Source organism: Pipistrellus kuhlii, unplaced genomic scaffold (genome assembly GCF_014108245.1).
Source record: "Pipistrellus kuhlii isolate mPipKuh1 unplaced genomic scaffold, mPipKuh1.p scaffold_m20_p_1, whole genome shotgun sequence".
In the NCBI taxonomy this organism is placed as follows: domain Eukaryota; kingdom Metazoa; phylum Chordata; class Mammalia; order Chiroptera; family Vespertilionidae; genus Pipistrellus; species Pipistrellus kuhlii.
The window spans coordinates 20,576,690-20,604,129 of record NW_023425404.1 but is presented as its reverse complement, the minus strand read 5'-3'; the positions used below and the strand labels follow the sequence as shown (position 1 = coordinate 20,604,129).

The window sequence follows — 27,440 nt, the reverse complement described above, 5'->3', positions numbered from 1 at the left end:
AGTAAGTAACAACACAACAATAGTTAAGTTCCCTTAATATGTTCAAGTAGAGGGAAAAAGGTCACGGCTTTCAGATACTTGGGGCATGATGCTTTTTACACTACAGACTGAGGAATATAGTTCTTTGTAATGATAGACTAGGCTTAGTTTCTCAGGCTCATCTAGATGTCTATTTAAAGACTACAGAAAACATGGATTCTGGGTCCTCATAATTTTTTTAAAGATGGTCTTTATACTATCACCTAGAAAAAAGCAGTTAGTTTCATTTGCAAAACTATAGTATTTAGATGTACTAATTTTAAAAATCAGGGCAAATCGTTATTGAATTAATACAGAATTGTGGCCTATATTTTTTTAATTTTTATTGAATTTATTGGGTTAATAAAATTATATAGGTTTCGGGTGTAAAATTTTCTATAACACATCATCTGTATATTTTGTTGTGTGTTCAACATCCAAAGTCAAGTCTCCTTCCTATATTTTCTTATACAGGGCCTTGTGAATATATGCGTTTGAATTACAAACAATATCTGATATGTAATAGTACTCAAAAGCACTCAGACACAATTACCATGCAATCTGTGTGTGGGGACCTGTACTACATTCTGCCCGCATCCTTAATGGCAGGTAGTTCATTTCCTCCTGAAGGAGATAAATCATTGTGTTTTTAAATACTTCGAATATTGTTTAAATTTTAGTTTTTAAAATTAACTAAATGTATTGGGTCACATTGGTTAATAAGATTACATAGATTCCAAGTGTAGAAGTCTATGATATGTCTCCTGTATATTGCATTGTGTGCCCACCACCAAAATCTAATAATCTTCCATCACCGTCTCTCCCTCTGGTATCCACCACACTGCTGTCTTTGTCTATGAATTTCAGTTTTATATTCCACATATGAGTGAAATCATATGGTTCTGAGCTTTTTCTGACTGACTGACTTCATTTAACATAATTTTCTGAAGGCCCATCCATGTTGTTGCAAATATTTTAAGTAATATGCATAACTCTCCCCATCTTCAATTAGCCAAACTTAATATTCATATTTCCTTTATCTTATTTGACTTATAACAAGATTCCCAGAACTTTATACCTTCTGTTCTGGTAAGTGTGTGGCCACTTGATAATATTTCTTTTAAAATATCCAGCTTGAAGCTGAACACAATATTTTATCTGTAATCTGATTAACATAGACTCTCTTGAGCTGATTATTACCACTTTTGATCAGAAGATAAAAGTGTTTTAATGCATCTTAAGACCAATTAAGCTTCCTTTTACTATACTCACATGTATATATTTATACTGAGGCCCAGTGCACGAAATTCGTGCACAGGGGTGGGGGGGATGTCCCTCAGCCCAGCTTGCACAGTCTCCAATCTGGGACCTTCGAGGGATGTCTGACTTCCTGGTGGGATTGGGCCTAAACGGGCAGTCGGACATCCCTCTGACAATCCAGGACTGCTGGCTCCCAACCTCTCACCTGCCTGATTGCCTCTAACTGCTTCTGCCTGCCAGCCCCTAACTACTCCCATGCCAGCCTGATTGATGTCTATCTGCTCCCCTGCCAGCCTGTTTGCCCCCAACTTCCCTCCTCTGAAGGGTTGATGGCCTCCAACTGCTCTCCCCTACTGGCCATCTTGTGGTGGCCATCTTGTGTCCACATGGGTGCAGAATCTTTGACTTCATAGGGGCAGCTATCTTGATGCTGTGTGTTGGAGTGATGATCAATCTGCAATTTACTCTTTTATTAAATAGGATAAAGGCCTGGTGCATGGGTGGGGACCAGCTCGTTTGCCCTGAAGGTTGTCCCAGAGCAGGGTGGGGTTTCCTTGAAGGGTGGAGTGGCCTGGGCAAGGGGCCTATTGGTGGTTTGCAGGCCAGCCACGCCCCCTGATGACTCAAGCAGAGGCCCTGGTATTAATGTATTTACCTTCTACAATTGAAACTTTGTAGCCTGGAGCAGAGCCAAGCCTCCTACTCCATCCATGGCTGCCACCATTTCTATAATTAAAGCTGTGTATCCTTGAGTGGAGGCCTAGGCTTGCCAGATGTGTGGAAAGCTTGGCTTCCAATGTTGCTGGGGAAACTCACGCCTCCCTTCTGCTAGCCATTTTGGTTGGGTTTATTTGCATACTCATTCTGATTGGCTGGTGGGCATGGTTGGTGAGTGTGGCTTATGTGTGGCAGAGTGATGGTTAATTTGCATATTATTCTTTTATTAGTTAGTGTAGTACACTAAACCCAGCACATTTGTCTGTGGAGTTCTTGTAAGGCTGCTGCCTTCATTTTTGAGTTTAGCTGTACATTGTTATAGCAACCTCTTGAGTATTTAAATATTGAATCAATAAAATGATGCCAGTCTGACCAGTGTGGCTCAGTGGTTGAGCATCAACCATGAGCCAGGAGGCCATGATTCAATTCCTAGCAGGACAGATGCCCAGGTTATGGGCTCAATCAGTGCAGGAGGCAGCCAATCAATGATTCTCTCTCATTATTGATGTTTCTATCTCCCTCCCCCTCTTCCTTTCCTCTGAAATCAATAAAAATATAATTTTAAAAAGATAAAAAGATGTCATGTATATATAAGAATGTTATCCCTGTTTTTCACTTTTAAAAATACGAAGTAATATTTAGACATGCTTTTCTAAATTAAAAATAAATATATTAAAATAAACTGATTAAAAGGAAGTTACTTCTAGTTGTAAAAATAATATGTTGCCTACTGTATTTGGAAGAAGCAGAGTGCTTCTGTGATAGATTTGATTTAAAAATAACCCAAGAATTTAAAATATTCAAAATGTAAATTTCTTTAATTCTACAGGCATAATTTTGCCTATTTTGCATAATTCTGATAGAACTTTTCATATAACAAGATCTTTCAACTGATATATTATGCTTATTATGAAACAAGAAATGAAGACTGAAGAGCTTTTTCTACTGATTTTTCCAAATTACATATTAGAAAAAAAGATATTGAAAAATTAGAAAATTATGATATAATTAATTTTAAGCTTCATTCCACAAAATAAACTGAAAAAAAAATCCAGTATGATGAAAAATGTATGGTCTATACATTATACAAGTTGTACATTTTATCATACAATCTCCAAAGCTGAAAATGAAGTCCCTAACTATCAACTTCACTTGAATTATTTCCCAGTAAAATAATTTCAAACTGTAGGATATACTTTTTAGCTTTAAGCATCATGCTTTTTATTTTTTCCTATGATCATCTCTTCACTTCTAAATTCTCATTCATTGCACCTATTTCTTTTGTCTTCTAGGTGCACAGAATGAGAACAAGTAGCAAAGCCCATGGGATTGATTTGGATATTAAATTTTAAAAGAATTTAGAGCAACTATTGTAATTAGTAGTCAATAAAATACTTTCAACCAAGCAAAATTAATCTAGATACTGTTCTTTATGTATATATAAAAAACATTGCCTAAGGCTACCTTTCATGATAAAAATGCTACAATTTCCACATCAGTACTGACTTTAATGCCACAATTTTGAATTAGAGAAAACATTATTCACATAAGGCGAGTTAAGACTGAATTAAATCACAGTGATTAATTTGCTTGTGGGTTAAAGCTAATTTTTTTTAATCTATAAAACAATGTAGAAATGATAGAAGGAAATCTCAGTAATCAGGGTGAAGGTTTTTCTGTAATTAGCTGCAATGAATCATTAAATTCTATTGTAGTACCAACTAAAAAAATATCTCTTTTGAACTAATAAGAGAAGCATCAGAACAAAGACATTTAGCTTTGATACATTATATTCCAATATTTTTCATTATATACTCATAGTTAAAAATGTTCTCAACAATCATTAATAAAATATTTGAAGGAAGCAATCAACAAAATATAAAATAAAAATATAATAAGACTAGTATTTGACTATTGAGGAATAAAAAAATCTAACAAAGGTCTCTAACAACAAATAGGGGATATTTGTTAAAATTGAGACACTATTTACTAAAGTTACAAGATCAAGTATATTCATATTTCTAATATTTTATTATTGCAATTACAGAATTTATGTCATTACTGTCATTAGCCATTCATTTTCTTTATTCCACCCTTATATTTTCAATAAGCAATTTCATTCTTATTATCAAAAAATCCTAGAGTAAAGATATCCTATCTAATAAGAGAGTAATATGCAAATTGACCATACCTCTGCTACACCACAAGCCACACCCACCAGCCAATCAGAAGCTAGTGTGCAAATTAACCCAACCAAATGGCTAGTACTACAGAGCTGCAGCAAGCAGGAGGCTTGGGTTTCCCCGGCAATGGAGAAAGCCACGCTTGCCTGCCACCCTAGCTGGCACAGGCCTACACTCAAGGCTGCTAAGTTTCAATTATAGACTATAAATAAATCCCAACAAAAATGGCTGCGGCCACAGAGTGAGCAGGAGGCTTGGCTCCATTAGAGGCTACAAAGTTTCAATTATAAAAGATAAATAAACCCCAGATACCAGGGCCTTTGCTTGGGCCAGGGAGCATGGCTGGCCTGCAAACCACCACAGGCCCCTCACCCAGGCCACCCCACACCCCAAAGGAACCCCCACCCTGATCTAGGATAGCCTTCAGAGCAAACAAGCTGGCCCCCACTTGTGCACCAGACCTCTATCCTATTTAATAAAAGAGTAATATGCAGGTTGACCATCACTCCAACACACAAGATGACTGCCCCCATGTGGTCAAAGATGGCTGCCTCCATATGGACACAAGAAGGCCATGACAAGATGGCCAGCAAGGGAAAGAAGTTGGGAGGGACCAGGCCTGCAAGGGAGGGCAGTTGGGGGCAATCAAACCTGTAGGGAAGGGCACTTAGGGGTGACCAGGCCAGCAGGGAGGAAAGTCGAGAGTGACTGGACCTCAACTTCCCAGGGAAGGGCAGTTGCAGAAAACCAGGCCTGCAGGGGAGGGCAGTTAGTGGTGACCAGGCCTGCAGGGGCGGGCAGTTAGGGGCAATCAGGTTGGCAGGGGAGCAGTTAGGCCTCAATCAGGCTGGCAGGGTAGTGGTTAGGGGCAATCAGGAAGGCACATAGGCAAGTAGTTGGGAGCCAGCAGTCTTGAATTGTGAGAGGGATGTCTGACTGCCCACCTAGACCCGATCCAAGTACCGGGCCCGAAAATAAGACATCCTCCAAAAATAAGACCTAGCACATGGAAAGATAAGATATCCCCTGAAAATAAGACCTAGCACAACTTTGTGAGAAAAAATTAATATAAGACACTTATTTTCGGGGAAAAAGGGTATTTATGTTAGGTCATGTAGAAAGACTCTCATTAAATATTTTATTAGATTTTTAGCTCATTTTATAATTATACTAGAGGCTCAGTGCACAAAATTTGTGCACTTCGGGGGGGGGCGGTCCTTCAGCCCAGCCTGTGCCCTCTCACAGTCTGGGAGCCCACTGGGGATGTCCAACTGATAACTTTGGCCCACTCCCCACAAGACATCCTTAGTGTTGCCATGGAAGCGGGAGAGGCTCCTCCAGAGGCAGGTGGGAGAGGCTCCTGCCATTGCTGCTGTGCTCACCAGCCATGAAAACCAGCTTCTTGCTAAGCAGCACTCCCACTGTGTTACCACACTGACCACTGGGGGGAGCTCCTGCATTGAGCATCTGCCCCCTGGTGGTCAGTGTGTGTCACAGTGACTGGTTGTTCCACAGTTTGATCAATTTGCATATTAGCCTTTTATTATATAGGATTAAATAATAAGTCAATTCCATTTTTGCAATGGTCCTTTAAGTTATAAATGGTTCTTATCCACAGTAAAGTCTAGTTCTGAGATATCGACTCCTTCTTTGTTTTGGCTACTAAGTCTTGGGTCTATACTTCAATACTTTATTATAGTATTTTAAAGTTATGTGTTCGGTTATTGAATTGTCAAATAACTAAATGCCCAACAGGCATTTGGGTCTTTAGGGTCACTATTAACCCAGAGATCTGGATGTCAATTTTGTTTTCTTCTTGTTTCGTATAGCATATGGTGGGTAGTCTATGAATATATTTTTTAAGTTCACCCCCATTGCCTATGAAATTAGCGCAAATCTCCTATCCCCCTTTTGAAGACAAGACTTTGGCATATGTCTCCTTACTTACAGTGCTATTACAATTAGTTCTTATGCATCTGGGTGGAGATTTTCTTAATAGGTTGGGAGAAATAATAAAGGCCTGGAGAGTTTGCTGCTACATTAAAATAAATTTAGATATGTCTTTAAAAATACACAGCAAAACTTACGTATTTACCAGCTATTTAAATCTACTTTTTCTTTTAAACATAAACTATCCAAAGATTCCCCATTCAGTTAGGAGGCACAACCATAATTTTTTTTTTCCTTACCCAAAAACTAATTCATTTTATATGTATACTTACTTCTTTAAAAGTATTTTCCTTTGAAATAAAATTTTATTTCACTTTTAATATTAGCCTTTCTATCTATTTTTATTCCATGGATACTGTGATAAGAAGTACATTTCTATGACCACAAATTATGAACCAAAAAATATGGTGAATAATAGGAACACAGAAATCACCTCCTGCAACATGGCAAGTTCCAGGCCAGCACCCCATGCCAGTCATAACAATGTACTGTGCCAACATCCATTGCCAATGTGTTAGACCCTACCAATGACATAAAGCAGGCAGTTGAACAGGTCATCTAGGAGAAGCACAGGCTATTGGTCTGGCTCTTTTCTAATGTAAAAGGCCATTATTCCATAATTTTTACTGGTGTTTCTGTTGTCTACCACGTGACCTCACTGAATTTTCTGGAATAAAAGCTTCTACTTGAGATGACGATGGGCAAGGTAGATAGTTGCCTCGTGACCTCAGTTTCACTGAAAGTGGACCTCAAAGGACCTCCTTCATTTGATGTCTTAAACACTGACTCACATCTGCACCCCTGAGGAGGATTCTGTTCCGTCTTTGGATACCCTCCCAACTAACCACATAGTGGCTTGTTTATACATTAATCAAATTCTATGGAAATGTAATTTGTCCTTTTCTCCTCTATGGTCACATTTTCCACTTTAAGAGGCCATTTAAGTAGAAAATTCATCTTGTAAAATGTTTAAGAGGAGCACATGTCACCCTCTTTCACAATTTTTTCATATAATTACCAGCAGGTTTCTCTCCCTTACTTTTCAAATTCCATGTTCATTCCCTACACATCCACTCAACCACCTGCTCCTAACAATGCCTGCTCTGGCTTGAAGAACTATCTGCTTGTTGTTTCATGAAATTCCCCTAAATAAACATCTATTGTACTTTGTTCATTTGCTCTTTCCCTTTGACTTTGAAAGGTACTTGTTGAACAGGTCTAATAGAAAAACCACAGGTCAACCTCATATGATTAAGAGAACAAATCAAGTTTGTGGGAAATGGCAAGGAAGGTAATGTGCTGTTTCAATATCATTGGTCAAAAATCAGTTCCTAAAAATGGAAGTCCCCACTGATGCTTATAAAGTAAAGTAGCTCCCATTCAGTTTTCCCTAAAACTTCTGTGTGCAAGCTCTATTTGTCATCCTCTATATTTGACCTGAATCAGCTGGGTGTAGGAAGGGAGAATTTTTTTAAAATTTGATTTTGTTTATTGTGAGAAGGCCTTCAGTTCTTTCTTTGCCCATAAAATGAGATAGATGGGAAACATTTTAAAATTTTTCATGAAAAAATAAGCAAGAAATTAGAGCTATCAAATGAATGGGAAGGATAGTATCCATTTTATAGATTTGTGTGGGAAAAAACAAAGAATTGTAAGTTGCTTTATAAACATGTGAAAGGAGAGAGATTTTAGGGGATGATCGCAAACATAACTTTTTAGTTTTTAAGCCAGGAAGTTGTTTTCTAAATTTTAAATGAGCGAAAAGGTCAAAGAAAAAAATCAAGAATAAGATCTATCAGGAGAAATGGCACACTGTTAGAATTTTAGAGGAATGTAGGAAATTACTCCTAGTGGTAATGAGAGTGTTTTATGGAAATGCAGTAATTAGCTGTTTTCAGGACCCATAATTTCTAAATTGAATATGATGACTAGTACTAATTGATGATTAATGGTTGAGTGCTTTGCACCTTCTAAGCATTCAATAATATGATTGATATGTTACTTACCAAATAAAGTAACATTTATGAAGCAATTATATAAGCAATATGTGAGTGAGAAAACTACGGGCATTTGAGAATCCTATTGAAACAGAAAATAAATAACAACGATAATGATAACCCCTACCTTCTCTGTGTCGATACCTTTTGACATGGACCAGGTTGAGACAATATAATCCATGACTCGTTCACTAAGGCCTTTGGGGACCTGATAAAGTTTCAGAAAGTCCCGTACATTATTCAGCATCTCATGGTATCGGTTGGTGTTGGCATACATTTGCTGGAAAATTGTGGTAACATTTCCAAAAATAGTTGCATAAAGAAGAGCTGAAAGAGAAGAAATGATGAAAATGAAACAAATATCCAAGTGAAAAGAAAATGTGAATATTGGTCCATTCAATGAATAGTGTGACAGAGATGTCTTTATATAAACTTTAGGAGCTAATACATGTTCACCCCTTAGAAAAGTGCCTGGAATTTGGTATTAGTTTAGTAAATGTCACCTACAGTAGGACAAAAATGCATACAACACTCTGGTCAATGTGGCAAAACATGAGAGTGGTTAGCAGATTTCATGAAGAATTAAATGCTCCAAAATTATAATTTGCCTAGGAAATTCTAGCCTCACATCTAAACTCATCCTCCAGCCTTGTGCTCCTGAATGATCGATTTGAATTCTCCAGGGATTGATGATACAGTTTAGAAATGTATGTTCTTTCTCATTGCTTGCTCCTTCTAGCTTTTGGAACACTTCCCTACTTATAAATATTGTTGACATAACATAAGAAATATAGGGACTGAGACAAATTAAAGTGTTCATTTTTAGAAGGTTCTGAAGAGAAACGCAATTGGAATTAACAGCTAAAAGGAAACTTTGGGAGAGCCTGAAAATTCAAGTTATTAAACTTATGTCAGTATACTAGTATTGTAAATTGTTTTATTTCATCATTTTAATGAAGAGTAAAGCCAGCTTGCAGACCAGTGCTATTTATCTATAGGAGCCTACGATGGGAGAGGGTTTTGTAATGCCCCTGACTACAATCCCCTTCCTCAACCCATAATTTACCAACCCTCCTCTCTCCACATCTGATAAGACTACTAATGTTTACCTGATCTTATAAAAGCTCTGAAAAGCAGCTGAGATCAGCTCAAACTGACCTTGCCCCCAACTGCATACAACCCTCACTCTATCCCTTCCCTTGGTTAACACTAAGCTCTTTTGAAAGCAAGCAATACTTTATTCACCTTAGTATTCAGTAAACACAGTGTTTAGTAACCTCATACATTCCATAAGCATTTTACAAATAAGTGGAGTATCAGACAATGATCACTTCCATGCTACATCCTCCAAGCATTTTTTTTAAATGACTCCTTTAAACAAAGTATGGGCTAATTCATTTTGCCATTTCATCCACCAAAATTCCTTTTGATAGAGGTGATATGAAATCAAGCTAGTGATGCAACTTAACATCCTTAACATAATCAATATTTTCAGAAAATCATGTGGGGAGTTTTAAGAACAATTATTCTCCGAGTACAACAAATTACAATTTCACATCAGGAAGCTATAATTTTATCAGTATTTAGTCAGTTATTGCTGTTATTTTTATTGTTGTTTTTACTGTTACTTAGGGATTTTGATGTGAGTACAGGTAATTTTCAAGGTAAATGATGTTTTGTTAAAACTGAGAAAGAATAATATTGTGCTGACATTTCTCAACTGGGTCTTTAAACCTTTGAATATTTGTGTTTAAAAAATAGAGGTAATCACAGACTTAACATGTCTATTCCACCATTGTGGTATTAAGAAAGTCAAACACAGAAATAATATGTAAAATGATGATAGAAAAAAACATGTAAAATATGGAATTTCACATTTTCAGAGAAAAGAATGAGAATTTATGTGTTTTTTTTAAAATAATGAACATTTGTCTTGCTGGTGTGACTCAGGAATTGAGCAGAGACCTGTGAAGCGGTTTGATTCCTGGTCAAGGCACATGCCCGGGTTGTGGGCTCAATCCCCACTGTGGGGCATGCAGGAGGCAACTGATCTCTCATCATTGATGTTTCTAGCTCTCTCTCCCTCTTCCTTTCCCTCTGAAGTCAATAAAAATATAAAAGAAATTAACAAGCATTTTAAGGATTAATGAAATAATGCTACAATCATGTGTTTTAAAAATGCCCAGCTATTTTAAGTTGTCAATAAATATCACAGAAGTGCCTATTATTTGACATATTTAACTTGTTTGGCTTCCTAAATGCTTGCAATATATTCTATTTGCCAAAGTGTCTTACTACTGCTTTTTAGTGTAACAAATTACCACACATTTCATCTTTGTGGGTACATTAAATATGCGTACATTCTGCTCCAATGAAAAGTTTAAGTACTAAAATATAAAGAAAACTGCCAATATATTAAAAGTTTGCAGCATTAATAAATGAAAAATGTAATCAACATCTCAATAAGTTTGGCATATTCACAAAGATATCCACTTCTGACTCCCATTTTCATGTGAGTATGGTGTCCTAAACAAGGTCATAATTTAAGGTAAGAGATTCAAGTATATGTGTATATATATATATTCAAAAATTTTATTTTTACTTATAATAAGTTGCAAAAAGAGTGCAGAAAATTTGCATGTCTCCATATGCAACTTCTCTCAATGATAATACACCTCTGCCCTGAATTATAGACACACACGTCTTCTTGGATGCCTGATAGATAGTCAAGTCAACCATGTCCAAAAAAGAACTCTTTAATTTACAACACCTTTTTTCCAACAGCCAAATATACATTTTAACCTCAGTATATTGCAAAGCCACACCTAGTTGCTCAGACCAGAAACTACCAAATCATCTGTCAATTCACTCTTTGATTCGTCTCCTGCATCTAATCCATCAACAATTCCTCTTGACTCTACCTTCAAACTATAGCCTCCATTCAATCACTTCTCCATGTCTAATCAGCACCTTTGCATAGTCTTTAATAGTATGTGCCTTTCCACTTACTAGCATTGTGTCTTTGGGCCAGTTACTAAATATCTCTAGACTTCTATGATATCATTCATCCCTTTAAAATTGCACTGGAATCTTCACAAACGGGTTGCATTAAATGAGGTAACTCATACAAAACAAGTTAAAAAATAAATTCTAATAGTGAATAAGTATCTATGAATTGTTATCATCATCATCATAATCATAATCATGAAAATAGTTTCTAAATAATTAATTTTTATGCAACAGAAATAATTATATATATATATATATATATATATATATATATATATATATATATATATTATAATGATCATAATTTCTACCAGTAATCTCTCACTTCCTTTGCTCCAATCATGCTAGCCTTATTGGTGCTACTCAAACATTCTGAACACATTAACTCTTCAGAGAGTAACTTCACTAGCTGTTCTCTCTGCTAAAACACCCTTTGTGAGATCTTTACCTGGTCAATATCCTCTCCTCATTCAGATCTCGGCCCAGAAACCAACTCAGCACAAAATCCTTTCATGACCTCTGGTCTAAACATCTTCCTCCAGTATCACACTTAATCCCCTTACTATGACTATGTTCTTAATCTTATTTATCACTACTTTAATTTACACTGCATATTAATTGAGTGTTTATTATCTACCTTCAACTTTAGAAATGCAAATTCCATGAGTGCAAGTACAGCCCTTGCTCTTTTTTGCTAACTGCTATATTTCCAGAACACAGACCAGTTCCTGAAACATAGTAGGTATTACATTTTTTCCCCCCAGTAAATTCATACAACAAAAACCTAGAAAATAGTTTTTCAGACACACTCTCTTTCAAGTCAAAATCTCTGGTGATACAAAAACATAGAAGAAATATATATTATTAATGCAGGTAGCAGAATAAAATATTTAGAAGTCAAGATGATACATGTCCTGACTATATGAAGATAAATAAATAAATTGGGAAGACCTATTGTCATTCATCAAACATGAATGCCCATGCTTGGCCTGGCCAGTTTTGTAGAGTTTTGGTATATAATTTTACTTTTTGAAAGGGATGCTCTATAGTCAATTCACATACTCTAATAATAATAATTAGCCTAATTTGTTAAAATTTGATTGATAAGCCTATTGTTATATGCCATCCTGCAACCTTTTGGGCTTAAGGCAACTTAAAACAAGCTAACGTTACAAAGCTTACCATATTTAGGGTGTCAGTAATTCTGGCATACACACCAATAAATGACTTCTTGAAAAGTCTTACATTTTTTTATTCACCATAAAGGGATTATTTAGAATATAATTATGATAGAATAAAAATGGCTGCAAATTCCCTGACACCTTTTCCACTGAGAAGCAGGGTATATATCCCTTCCCCTTGAATCATGGTGTACTCTACAACTGTTTTAACAATAGAATATGGTAATATGCTCATATGCCAATATTTAGGCCCATGCTTAAAGAAACTAGAATTTTGCTCTTCTGGTGTGGCTCAGTGGTTGAGCGTCCACCTATGAATCAGGAGGTCATGGTTTGATTCCCGGTCAGGACACATGCCAAGATTGTGGGCTCGACTCCCAGTGTGGAGTGTGCAGAAGGCAGCCAATCAATGATTCTCTGCCATCATTGATGTTTCTAGCTCTCTCTCTCTCCCTCTCCCTTCCTCTCTGAAACCAATAAAAATATATGTCTTTTACAAAAGAAACTTGAATCTTGCAATTCCACACTGTTAGAATGCCTGCTCTTGAATTTTGCTTCTTATGTTGTGAGGAAGCCTAAGCCTTCTTCTAGAGAAGTCAACCTGGAGAGGAATTAAGGCCCCAGCTAAGCACTGGCCTTAAACTGAGCAAATTAAAATATTGATATGAGAAGACACGAAAGTAACATTGAGGTTACATAGGTTCAACCATCACTTCTCTTTCTACTTATATTCTTTTTAATAATATAGGTAAGCTATGAAGGAAATTGTTTCATCAACCTATGATTGTATGTGCAGCAAGTAGTTTGATAACATCAGCTTAGCAGCCATGTAAGCTCAGCTTGCTGAGCCATTAAGAAGTGAATTTTTCAGACTCATTCAAACCGACCCTGCTGACACCAGATGGCCTACTAGCATTGCAGAAATTGCAGATTCATGAGTAAAACAAATAGCTATTCTTGTTCAAGCCACTGAGTTTGATTAGTCATGCAACCATAATAATAAACTCTAATAAGGACAGATTTGTTCTTAACCTTGTCAGAAACCTGAGAGAGGAGGATGGTGAGCGTCTTTTCATGTACCAGAGCCCAACAGTACCTTTAGAAAAGTGCTTTCTAAAATTTTAATGTAATTTATATTTTAAACTAACAATTTCCCATTGTGTTTATAATATAAGCATTAAAGTCATGAGCTAATGTTTAATGTTTTCAAAGAGATACATAGATAGAAAGATTGAATGATGCAATAACATAAATCATAGATTTCATTATTCATTCAAGCATTTTTGCATTCAGTAGATATTTACTGAATACCTATTATATGCCAGGCACTACACTAGTCACTAGTGATACAATGAAAAAAAAAAAAAAAAGACAGACATAATTCCTGCTCTCCAGTAGTATCTACTAATTCCTACAGAAAACTATTATTAGTATTTAATTCTTCCAAATCATAATCTTTGAAAGAAGGCTAATAATCTTTTCCTTTTCATAGTTTAGAAAAATCCACAAATAAACTTATAACCATTCCAAGTATATAAACTATAGTTTATTTCTCATGGTTAAACAACTTGCAGAGCCAACAAAAATCTGTGTTCGGCTAATTAATTATAACTCAGCCTCCACTCCAATGATTGTGCATGCTAACAGACAAGATGTTGATACACAGATCTCTGAAGAAAGGATGTTCTCCAGTCACTTCATTTTGTTTGTTCCTGAGGTCAAATTGCATTCATTCATCTCCTTATTAATAATTTGTATTTTTAGACTTTTCGTGATGACATCTGACATTTACTTTTCCTAATTATCTTTCTTTTATATACCTTGGCAAGTAATCATTGGCCCTAGACTGAGCAATTTCAAATATTAATATGAGAAAGCACTTCTGGTAACCTTTAAAGCCACATAAGTGGTCCAAACTTATTGCCCTTTTTATTTGTATTCATTAAAGTCCACATTTAATAATGATATTTAAGGTGTGAAAGGAAAATGTTCTACTCATCTGTGATTGCATGTGTAGCACACAGCATCTTAAAACATTTGAAATAACTCTAGTTGGCTTTAGAACAAGTAAAGAAGCTGATCTTCAAAACTTGCCATTACAGGGTTTTACTCTCCTTCCTGCTCTTTTTTAACGGCTACTATCTCCCTAATGCTCTTCTGTAATAATCCATATATGTAAGCACCCTCTGGGCATCCACTATTGAGCCAGATATGTCTTCTTTCAGTCTTCACTTAGCCTATGCCCCATTAGTACCTGAAGTAGGAACATTATCCTGTTAGAACTAATCTCATTAATTTATTTGTGTTAATCATAAAAAACAAATACATTATCCGTATCTGGGATGCTGGAATTTTGAAGGGGGGATTCCAGGTAATGCAAGTTGACTGAATCATTTTTAACTGTCAGCTAGTAGATAAGCTGGAGTACAGAAGGGGCACATCCTAGAACTTAACAAATTATTGCATAAATTGGACAGATTGCACCAGCTTATGGCTGACCCCATGATTACAATACAACTGACTCCATTAAATTAGCCTCAATGCTTATTGATATTTCCTATATACCCTAAAGAGTCAATTTAGAAAGTTAATCATGAACCAATATTCATCAATTACTACTATAAGGTCAAATATATTAGAAAAGGAGAGAGGAGGATAAATAGAAAGGTTGTTATTTTCAAAAGAACTCCAAGAAATTAATAATTAGTAAAAACAAATAATTAAAGGATCAATATAGCTTTATCTCCACTTTATCCTTCTATGATAGTTACTCTATCTTTATGTAAGTAAATAAATAATTTCTTTATTCTCTATAATTAGCACAATTCATTTGATTCTAATAAAACTAGTACACTAACATTGCTTAAATAGCTATAGAAGTTTTTATAACTGATAAAGATGAACTAGGCAAGATAGAACAAAGCCTGATAAATAGGGGGATCAATAATAATAGATGTCAATGAATACTTATCTCATCATTTCAGAATCATTTATTATGAGTCAAACAAAAAGTCCCAAAATTTATCAACTGTCAGGCAACCAAAGATTAAAATTGTATATTATCTTTAGATGAACCCAGCACCTGATACAAAGACTACCTCAGTCACACACACACACACACACACACACACACACACACACACACACAATCTTTGGAGGGCTGTCTTAGGTACTGGACACAATTTTAATTAAGGGTACTCCTAGATATGCCAACCTTGGGACACCAGTCACTCTTCCATGTTTCTCAGGAATTCTTAAACCAGGTTAGAAAGAAGCAGAGGAAGAATCAACATGAGGGGTTGGGAAATAAACAGGCACATACACAGAGACCGCCAGTGATAGAGTCACTCAGTCATGCCAGAAGGAAAAGAAGATGCTTTTATTTTGACATTATTTTTTAAATCATAGTTACCAAAAAAAGGCTAAAACTTTAGTTGAACATAAATGACACAAAGAAGATATATTTGTGTCAGGTAACATAAAGATGGGCAAGGGCCAGCACAAACACAAGAAACAGTATTCCACCTTGGAAAAGATAGCATGATGGACCCTTTTTTTTTTTTTTCAATTAAGGAGATTTTGTTTTCATTTTCTATGTTTAAAATTTGGTATTTTTATAGTTTTAAGAAACAACTGAAGGGCCAAAACCGATTTGGCTCAGTGGTAGAGCGTCAGTCTGCGGACTAAAAGGTCCCAGGTTTGATTCCAGTCAGGGGCATGTACATTGGTTGCGGGCACATCCCCAGTAAGGGGTGTGCAAGAGGCAGCTGGTTGATGTTTCTCTCTCATCGACTTTTCTAGCTCTCTATCTCTCTCCCTTCCTCTCTGTGAAAAAAAATCGATAAAATATATTTTAAAAAAAACAAACCACTGAAGATATAAAATTTCACAAATTATGTATGTAGGTTATGTTTTTGGTGCTTCAGTTTTGTTCCCAATATGTTTTCCTCTCTTAAGTTAGGAGAAGGCACATTTTCTACTTATCATCTCCATTGATACATGTGTACACACACACCCAGACTTCAATTATAATATGGCCTGATGAATAGATGGTAATGACACATGTGGTACTTTCAGGATATTTATATTGTATCTCTTTATTTTAAAAACTTTAAAATACAAAATAAGGAAACCACAATGGTGAGATTTAGATACCACAGCAACCCAATGATTTGATGCAGAGATAATCCTATGTTTTTCAAATTATAAGATGCATAGATCTACCTGTTTTACCTAGTTGTAAGTGTAGCTTTATCAACTACAGAAAAATAACGAGGATGTACAGTGAATCCAGCAGTTTCACTATGGTAAAAAAAAAAAAATTGAGTTTTTAAAATTTATGGTTGTTCTCTGTTTATTTTGTACTAGATATATATTTTCCTTACTTTTTGGTGATCTTTACTTTTCAGTAATGATACTCTCAATCATTTCTCTAATCTTTAGCACTAGGATATGAAAAGAAGCAATAGAGTAATAATATTACTCCTTTTACATTTCTATATAGTAGGTGTTACCTACTAAATGGAAGTACTAAATATAATAATTTGACATAATATTGAAACACCTTTGTGCCAAACCACATGTATTATTTATCCACTGCTAACAACCTAAATAACCTGTTGGTAATCCTAAAAATAATACCTGTAGAATAGCCAAGAGCTTCTCGTATCCTCTGAGAAATAGTGTCATAACCTATCTTCTTGTTGACTCAATATAATTTATTCTTGTGTCCAAATATTTATTCATTCAGTTCCTTTGTGGTGAATCTCAAAATATGACCACAAATTATTCCTATCTTGATATGTACATCTCTTTGTAAGAAGACTTCAGGGCTTCTTCCACCAAAATCTATTTGTTTTCATCTGTGCTGGCTTTGACTTCATTTATCTCGATAGAATGTGGCAGAGATGATATTATGCAGCTTCCAAAGCTAGACCTTAAGAGAACCTTCATGTTTGATTTGTACTCTCTTGTAACGCTGCCTTGAGACCACCACTCCTGAAAAAGCCTGGGTTGTACTGAGCAAGACAGCAAGGATAGAGAGGTCTTTTCATCCTATGGTGCCAGGGGAGCCAAGCCCCCAGCTGAGGTGCCAACTAAATGTAGCTGCCAGAGGGAGCCCAAGCAAGAGGAGCAGAAGAACCCATTAGACCAGTAGGGCAAGGGAAAGTAGTAAATCATGGCAGTATTACTTCACTAAGTTTTGGAGTCATTTCTTACACAGCAATAGGTAACTGATCTCTCCCCTGTGAATGAAAGCCCTCCTTTTTTAAATCCCAGCCATTCTCAAGGCTTATTATCTCCTTCATAAAACCTTCTCTGATCATTACAGGTCAAGGAACTTCTCTTATTTTTCAGACAGAACCTATCAATACCTCACTTCTTAAGATAGTAATGATATGTCTTGCTTTATATATTTAAGTTTCTTTGTATATGTTAACATATTTTGCTATATATAATGAAGTTCTTAAAAGCAAGTACCTTTTAAAGTTGTTAAAAATCTACATATTGACAGCATAATTCTGAACATGAAACTAAAGAACACATAAAAACAGAAGTTGGATTAAATTTAAAAGATTCTCCTTATGTAGCAAAGTAGACAAGGACCTAAAAACTGTCCCAGGTCTAATCTGACTAAGAGTATTGTCGAAGTATTCTGACTTGACAGTTTGAAGAGATGGAGGGGAAACTTTCTATTAAGATGAGCAAAATCACAAAGGCTATGGCTACAGCAAAAATTACTTGCTAATCAATTCCAAGAATATTACAACCTGGGTATATCAATTGTTGAAACTGAACAGTTTATAAAAGTAATATAAATAATATTTATTATTGTAGAAAAGGGTTCTATCAGAAAATAATCAAGAAGATTTGCCTGTACCAAGTATGGATCAAAAATTCAAATTGTACCATTTAGCCCAGTTATTCCATTTCTTGGAAGTTATATGGTAGCATTATAAAATGAGTGCAATAAAATGTTCACTGAAATGTTTTTTTTAAATATATATTTTATTGATTTTACACAGAGAAGAATTGAGAGGGATAGAGAGTTAGAAACGTCGATGAGAGAGAAACATCGACCAGCTGCCTCCTGCATACCCCCCACTGGGGACATGCCTGCAACCAATGTACATGCCCCTGACCAGAATCGAACCCGGGACTCTTCAATCCCCAGACCGACGCTCTTCCACTGAGCCAAACCGGCTTCGGCTGAAATGTTTTCATAATGAAAAAAAAAAAAGTAAAATGTTCAAAAATGAAGATTGTGTGATACAAATGATGGAACAACAATACAACTGAAACCATCAAAATGATGATGGGCCTTCTGGGCACATATTAGCAAATATTAATGGTGTGGTTTTGTTAGAAAAAAAAAAGTTACTTAACTTCACTCTTTGGGCAATAGTATTTGCAGTGATTTTTATGTTCTTTAAATTTTCTGCAATATTTGATTTTTTGTAGTAAGCATACACCAGTTTTAGAAAAAGAAAAAGTTATTTGCATTTTTCAGAAAGGGAGATTTATAAGCTTTCATAAAGAGTTACTGTTTTAACCTAATATATATATATATATATATATATATATATATATATATATATATATATATATATGACCCTAAGATGCAAATAGACCAAATGACTGAACAACCAATCGAATAACAGGTCACTATGGCATGTGCTGACCACTAGGGGGAGCGCATGGAACATGGTGGGTGTCAGCAGCAGGAGGCAGAGCATGGAACATGGCAGGCATCAGCCACAGCAGGATGGTGGAGCAGGTGAGCAGGGGCACCAGACCAAGGCGAGGCACTGGTCGTTGTCATCAGGGTGAGCCTCTGCTGGTTACTAAAAATTCTTTGCTCCTACACAAAGTGGTCCTGCCTACTGTTCACACCTGCTGCAGGTGCCCAGCACTGGCCCCGATCGCTCAGAGCCAACAGCGGGTGCGAGGGGCGGGTGGGGGTTGCTGGTCTCAATGGCCCTCAGGGCTTCTCCCCTTCCCCCTGCTCCTGAGGCATGATCGGGACCAGCAGCTGCCTTTCCTACCAACTGCCAGCAATGGCTCCCTCACCTCAGTTGTCGGTGCCAGAGCTGCCACTCACACCCAGTGCTGGCACCAGCCCCAATCACACTCAGCGCTGTCAGCGGTGCAAGCAGGGCTAGCACTGTCAACGTGTGGGAGCAGCAACAGCGGGAGCAGGGCTGCCAGCAGACAGGGAATTGGGGCCCACAGCAGGAGGGGCTGCTCAGGGGTGTGGAGGACGGGACAAGACCTGCCCCTGTGCCCACAGGAGCCTCTCGGCCCACTGTTCCTTTCAAGGTGCACAAATCATGCACTGGGCCCCTAGTTATAAATATAAGGAAACAAATAAGACCAGAATTTAGTCTCAACAGCTACATGGCCTAACATCTGTATGAGCCTTAAAGTTAAAATAGTAAATAACAATCATTCCCTCCCATAGAAGACCTGTTGTAGCCAATGTTAGTTGCTTATCTGTCAGTGGTCTGACCAAAACTTCTTAAGTATGAACTTTTTACATATCTCCATAGAAAACTATTTTATAATCACTGCAGCAGGCAGGAGGGAGGAGGTACAGACATCAGGACATACTGGGGACTGGTGCTACAATCCCAGGATGCTAACGCAGGCCAGCAGCTGAGAAACCCATTTTCTCAAACCTAAAAACTAGTAGTGCTACATCAACCAGTGTCATTGGGTAAAGGTACAGGAGAAACTAGTCATGAAATGTCTCCTTGAAGAAAGAAAAAGAGTAAGAGTGACAGGTGATGAAGCCAAACTTGGAATTTAATCTCAACAGATTTGTCACAATAATTTTTAAAACACGCAACTGACCTATTTTCCATTAGATTGTAAAATTTTTTAAAAAATGAAAACAGCCTAACACATAGCCATCTGGTGTGAATAAATGACAAGTATACCTATTCTTTGTCAAATCAGCAAAAGATACATTTTTTTGGAATGCAGAAAAATTTTAGTAATTAGTTTATGTGTGCTATGAGATAAAAAAAAAAAAGGTTGAAAATCACTAATATAGGTAATGGCAGAGAGCAAGGTGAAGGACAATACATGAGTTGGCATGGATCAGCACTTTCTCTAGCCACGGCTTGTTGGATTTTGGGGCACAGACTCCATGCATTCCCCTGCCACTAGGATTTGTGGGTCTTATGACTCTGATGTCAGTGTTTGTTGAATAAGGGATAAAATGCTATTTGAAAAAGCTTACTCTGTGGTTTTAGAAAAGTCCTGGCATGAAAAAGAGACTGAAACTGGGCAAATAAACTACCAAGTTGATCACCATCTCTGTGTAAAGGAAATGATAAGGATTAGAAATAGACCAGTGGCTGACAGGTTAACCAAAAGTCCTCAGGAAGAATCAGCAAGACAGAGTACTTGAACCCATATTCTTGGAGGGCCTGGGAAGGGTGGTCATATCTTGGCATTCTGCTTTTTCAGTTTGTACTATCTTCTGTTGTGTTGATTTATACCTTCTCAATTATTTTTGTAAATAAATTCATAGTTGTATACCTTTACTTCTTTACATAAACTATAAATTTATCGTAGACAAGATAGTGTATTTTCCACGAACTGTGCATTTTCTAGAAGTTATGCATTGCTTGCAGCAATAAATTAACTGAAGATAACATGCACTATTAGCATGGATTTACATATGAAAGGGTACTTCGCTGACTTCTTTTAAAGATAATATCCCATCCTAAGTTAAAACATAATTAAATCTTAGAATGAGTAATCACCAAGAGAGTATCATGTATAAGGCAATCACATTATTATCAAACTAGAGTCCTGATACACGAATCTGTGCACAGGTGGGGTCTGACCAGGTGGCCCCCACGGGGCCTGTCGCGGGGGGTGGGAGAGTAGGGTGGAGGGAGGTGGGGGGAGAAACCTAAGGCAGTTGGCCAGCCCTGCCCCCAATCGGGGTGTTGGGAGCCAATCCGGGGCTGAGCCAGCTGTCTGGAAGGAGGCCAATAGGGGCCCAGATCAGGCTGGTTGGCTGCCACAGTGCACATCATAGCCACCAGTCATTCTGTTTGTTCTGCTATTCCAGTCACTGGGCTTTTATATATATAGATTAGAGAACAAACCCATGACATAATATATGATGAAAAAAATCCATCATCTGGAGATTAAAGAGCAGAATATATTATTCCACTTATGGTTTCTGAGAACTTTGATTCATAGAAACTTTGAGTATGCTGGCTACAGAAACTTACTACCTTAAAACTATTCAATGGGAGTTAGCTAGAAAGGAAAACTTAGTTCAATGCCTATATTGAATGGAGCAACACCAACCTGTTATATCAACAGAAATGGCACTGATTTAAAAGGCTTCAAATTTTTTTATTTGAAAAAACTATCCTCATCTTTCTAATTTGCAAGACTGTGTACCCCATGAAACACTACATGATGTATTACTAAGTTCTCTATCTCCCATATTACCAGGCTTCTTTCTTTCCTGATAACACTTGGTACCAAATGTTCACCTTTTCAATAAATCATTACTGTCAAGGTCTGACGTGCATGGAATAAAGCCATACCAAATTCATTCCACTAGGCACATCACTGTGGCAGAAATGTCAACCACAATAAGCATGTGATGAAAAAGATCTTCAGGGCTCCTAGCAGGCAGTCCATAAAGCCGACAGTAGGTTAAAAGTGAATATTTACATGAAGAGGTTGGGTGACTGAGGCTGACAGCTGTCATTAACACTATCAAGAAGAAGAAAGATGCCACCTAAGATTCCCCAGCTTTCACAATTTATAGGTGCTTTCACATTCACATTTAATCCTTTGGACAAACAAGGGTTTGCCTTAGTCTCCACTGAGGGGTGAGAAATCTGTCTCTACTCCCCATCCATATTCCCTCTGCCCAGGTTTAGGCACTCATCATCTCTCAGCTGAGTTACTACAGCAGCCTCCTTATTGCCCTTTTTGCCAATGATCGCATGCCAATGGTAACAACCGAGTAATATTAGGCTTTTCTGGAGAGGACAAAAGAAATGGAAAACTCAGCTGCTTAATAATATAATTACATGGTGGATGTGGGTTAGATAGTCCTTCATGTTTTACCAATTTACAGGCCACAATGGGGCTCTTGTTGCGTGAAATAAATCCCTTTTGTAATTATCGCTGCAAATTCATATGATTTACCTGAAAAAGGAGAACTATACACAAATCAAAGATGCAAGCATGTATCAGTACGTTATAATCCTTGGGCACTCAGTAGAAATGACTTGACCAATTGGCTACGCCACAAATACTATTTTTTTGGAGTATGATTGTTTAATAATTCAATGCTCTTTGAATTTTATTAACTACTGTTTTTTTGAGGCACTTACAGAAATGAAACTCTTACTTATTTTTGCTCTTCTGAGAAGACTTGGAGTATAAGAAAGTAATAAAATTTCATATCCATTTACCATAAATGCTCAAAGTCCTCTTCAATACTTTTCCCCAAATTAAAGGATCAGGGGACAGAGTGTAGAAGTAACTAAATGAGAGCAGCTCTTAGACTCCACAAACCACAAGTCTGTTACAGCACAAAGTGATTTCTGCATATGCATAGGTCTACCAATGGTTCATGCTCCAGGGGCTGAGCTGATTGTACGATTTCTACTATTAGTGATGAACCCAGGCTTCTACGATAATAAGGTGTTTTAGGAGGCTCAATACCCATGACTCTTAAGCTTGCAAAATGCCTGAGGCCCGGGAACACCTAAGGCTAATAATGAAGAAAAACAAAAATAATTTGTTTTAAACTAAAAAAAAAAAAAAAAAAAAAAAAAAAAAATCCTCCCACAGAAGAAAGAATAAAGTTTGCCTCTAAGAAGTTCATTCCTGAAGAAGTGAGGTTTTGCTGAAGATTCTGCTTCTGTGTTTATTACCATAGAAGAATTGAATTTCACAAAAAAAAGCTCATAATAAAAGCAAGAGTACCTTGTATATAGATGTGTTTCTTTTCTCTAAAATGGCTGTTAAGATTAAGAGCTTGGGATTTCTGGATCTCAAAAGCACCACATAACAGTTTGTAAGCTTGGGAATGTTATTTCTTCTTTCCAAGTCTCTGTTTCCTCAGCTAAAAATAATAAAGATAATAGCCCTAGCTGGTTAGAGCACAGACTGTGTACTGAAGAGTTTGAAGATTTGATTCTGGTCAAGGGCACATAACTGGTTGCAGGCTTGGTCCCCAGGCCCCATTGGGGCCCATGCAGAAGGCAACCAATCAACATGTCTCTCTCTGTGTCTCTCTCATCCCTTCCACTCTCTCAAAAAAAAAATCAATGGGAAAAAAAAATTCTCAGGTGAGGATTAATAATAAATAAATAAATAAATAAATATAAATAAATAAGATAACAGTAAAACTTTTTGGAAGAACTTAATGACATGATGTATATAAAATGTTAAGCACAAAGGCTACAACATACAAACACTCAAGAAATTAAGCTATAATCCTATGAGAAAAAATAGTGAAATTTTGTCAGCTCTGTATACTGTTAATGGGAATATGTCAATAATCAATCACTTAGGTAGAATGGATAAATTCCTGGAATGACACAATTGATCTAGCAGCCATAAGAATACAAAAAAATTGAAACCCTATTAAAGACATGAAATTTGACATAAAAAACTTTCAATTTGTACACCTATCTGAAGTGTGATACAGTTATCTCATTTTGCTCTCTACCAAGGATAGGCGTTAAAATTACTATGCCTTTGACAATTTGGAATTTTTTATTTTTTAGCTTGCATTTTTGTTCATTATCAGAGTTGTTGATCTTTTTCCATATAATTTGTCTCTTCCTTATATATTTTTTTAAAACCTATTTTTATAGTTCTGCTTTTAGTACTATTTAAAAGCAAAAGTCATCCATATCTTTTACTAGTAGTCATAATATACCCCATATAACAATTTTAAATACACAGAGCCAGACCAGACTTTGTGTCCACTTTCTGCTGCATGAGGACAGTTTTATTAAAGAGTATTTAATCAGGTACACTAAGCAATTTTAATTACATTTCTGCTCCATAACAAGCTGCATTTAAATTTTGTTTTCTATCAGAAATTTATTGATCTAGATTTATATTCAGAGAAGTTTTTGGTGGTGATAATATGTGAGACACTGAACAACTAAACATTTTATCTCAATTCCTACTCATGCTTTCATAATTAAGGGCATGCTAACAGCTTCTTTATTAAAAGCTAATTTTACATGTAAATGTATTTTCTGTGGAAAAGACTGGCACTTAAATAAACAGTTTGTTAGTGGTTGCAATTAAAAATTACAACTGTAAATTCTATCTTTTTAAAATATGCGCGCACTGGTACACTCATGCACTTATACATACCAGTCCAAATTCCCAAAATTAAAGGAAAAAACATCTCAAAAGAAATTATGAAAAATTTTTCCAAGTAGAAAATTCTATACTGAATTTTAAAGGTCCTTTCAGAATGTAAAAAAGTAAAATAGAGGGGTCTTATTTTCAATGCTGGCAGAAACAAAACTCATCTCAATGGCCAGATATTGTGGCATTCTATAGCCAGAACAAGCCTCACTCAAAAAAATAAATTATTGTTTCCAAAGATGTTGGCATAGGTAAATGCCTATTCTCACTGCCTCCCACAACCACATCAAAATTACAACTAAAATACAGAACAACCATCATCTAGAACCGCCATAGAGCTGCTGAATGGAAGTCCTACAACTAGAGAAGTAATGAAGAAAGCACACTGACACTGGTAAAGGGTGCTGAGGCCCAGAACAAGCTGGTCCAACACCCAGATACCGATGTGTGCCATTTTTTAAATGGGGGGACGGGGAGATCGTCTCTGCGGAGGCCGCCTGTGAGGAGCAAGGTGTCCCAGCCCACACTAGACCCCCAGCCCAGGGTCCCAGAGGTGGGAAGAGAAGTCCCCATAACTACAGGCTGTTAAAACCCATGTGCATTGGGGCTCAGTAACACAGACTGCTGGAGACCCAACTGTTCTTAAAGGACCAACACATGAACTAAACTTACAAGATCCTGCTTCCTCTGAGCTCCAGCATTAGGGCGAGGCTGTGGGAGACAGACACACATGATGAGGAACTGGATTGTCTGTCATTGGTGCAAGAACTTGGGTGGCTTTCTCCCAGATAGAAGTGCTCACAGGGGTCACTGATTAGCAGCTATTTCTGTTTGCTCTGCCCTGGTGATTCCCTGAGACCTGGCCTCATACAATTTACAACCCCACCCAAGCTGCCTGCCATGGCTTTTGCACTTGAATGACCTGTCCTTGCTCAGGTTAAATTTCTCTAACAAGATACATCTGAGTCAGGAAGTCCCAAACCTATCAATAAAAGGCCCAAGACCCGACACAAGCACCTTTACCAGCCTGCCTTGCTTCACAGCTGGGCCTTGTTTTGGTACTCCCAAACCTGATACTAATCTACAGAGGAATCTGCAGATCTCTCTGTAGCTCCTGCTGGGTGGCCCCAGGCAGTAGCTTACTTTACACCTCCCTGAAGACCTAAGAGCCAGTGTACCCAGTGGTCAGTTTCAGATCATACCAGATTACAACTTTACACATCCATAAGCAACATACTCTGGGACAAACGCAGTGAGCACCAAAGCCCCACTGAAGCAAGTTCTGCTTCATAAGGTGTCTCCCACTATAGTTGCAGCTGGTCTTCATAGCCAATTGGTATGAAGGTCAATTTCTTCCAGTGATACAAACAGCAATGAAGTCTCAACTTATTACAAGACTATGCACACAGCCCACAAAGGGTGCACCTAGAGTTCCAAGCTCAGGTGACTGGGGAGGCTGAGCCACAGGGCCCTATAGGACACCTACTACACAAAGCTGTTTACCAACTCAAGGAGACATAGCAGCTCTACCCAATACATAGAAAAAAATCACAGGGCAGCAGCCAAAATGTGGAGACAAAGAAACAAGTCACAAATAAAAGAAATGGAAAAAAGCAAACTACTGGATATAGAATTCAAAACCATGGAAATAAGATTATTCAAGAAATATTCAAAGTGATGAATAGCAAGGACCTACAACCAAGATTACTCTATCCAGTAAAGCTATCATTTAGAACTGAAGATCAGATAAAAAGCTTCACAAACAAGAAAAGGAGAAAGGAGTTCATCACTACCATACCAGTATTATATGAAATGTTGAAGGGTATTCTAGAAAGTTAGGAGGAGGAGAAGAAGGAAAAGAAGGAGGAGGAGGAGGAGAAGGAGGAGGAGGAGGAGAGGAGGAGGAGGAGGAGGAGGAGGAGGAGGAGGAGGAGGAGGAGGAGGAGGAGGAGGAAAAGAAGAAAATATGAACAACAAAAATGGCAACAAATACATATCTATCAACAATTAAATCTAAAAATCAAAATAAATTAATAAGAAAGATAATAAACAGAATAAACTAGTGAATAAAATAGAATCAGGGGCATGGAAATGGAATGGACTGATGATTCTCAGAGGGAAGGGGGGTGGTGGGAGAAGGTGGGAAGAGATTAATCAACGATCTTATATGCATATATGCATTATCTATGGACACAGACAACAAGGTGGTAAAGGCCTGGGGCGGGGTAGGAACCAAGTAGAATAGGACAATGGTGAAGGGGGTGGAGGGGGGACATCTGTAATAATCTCAACAACAAAGATTAAAAATAAATAAATCATTGAGTTCCGACTATAATCCAGAAACCACATATTATCATAAATTTTTAGAATGAAATGAATAGAGAATGGTGATATGTAGATGAACAAGAGCAAGATATAAAAGCTAGTGGGTTGTAGGCAAGCAGAGATGAGAGGATTGTGAAGAATTTCATCATCTTAGTGGCAACTTTCTCATTGTGCACAACCTTTATTTTTTTAATAATAAACAGTCTGTATAAATTTATTGTAATATTTGTTCATTTGAAAACATCTCAGAAGCATGGATATACTTTTAGAAAATAATGAAAAATAAGTCCTGGATGTGCTCTTTGCCAATCAGATTTATGCTTAATTTATATAACATGTAACTTGAGAGTGGACTGCAAAGTGGAACCACATGCCCTCCCGCTTCTAACCTATGCAGGCGTCTTCAAACTACGGCC

General features: G+C 37.0%; 1 protein-coding gene across 1 annotated transcript in view; it reads right to left on the bottom strand.

The window, feature by feature from the left end:
* KCNH5 (potassium voltage-gated channel subfamily H member 5) overlaps positions 1-27,440 on the bottom strand; it is a 252,358-nt gene that overhangs the window by 91,425 nt on the left and 133,493 nt on the right. Inside the window, exon 8 of the mRNA XM_036434639.2 lies at positions 8,253-8,452. Coding sequence (XP_036290532.1) covers positions 8,253-8,452 — 200 coding nt within the window. The remainder of the gene's footprint in view (positions 1-8,252; positions 8,453-27,440) is intronic.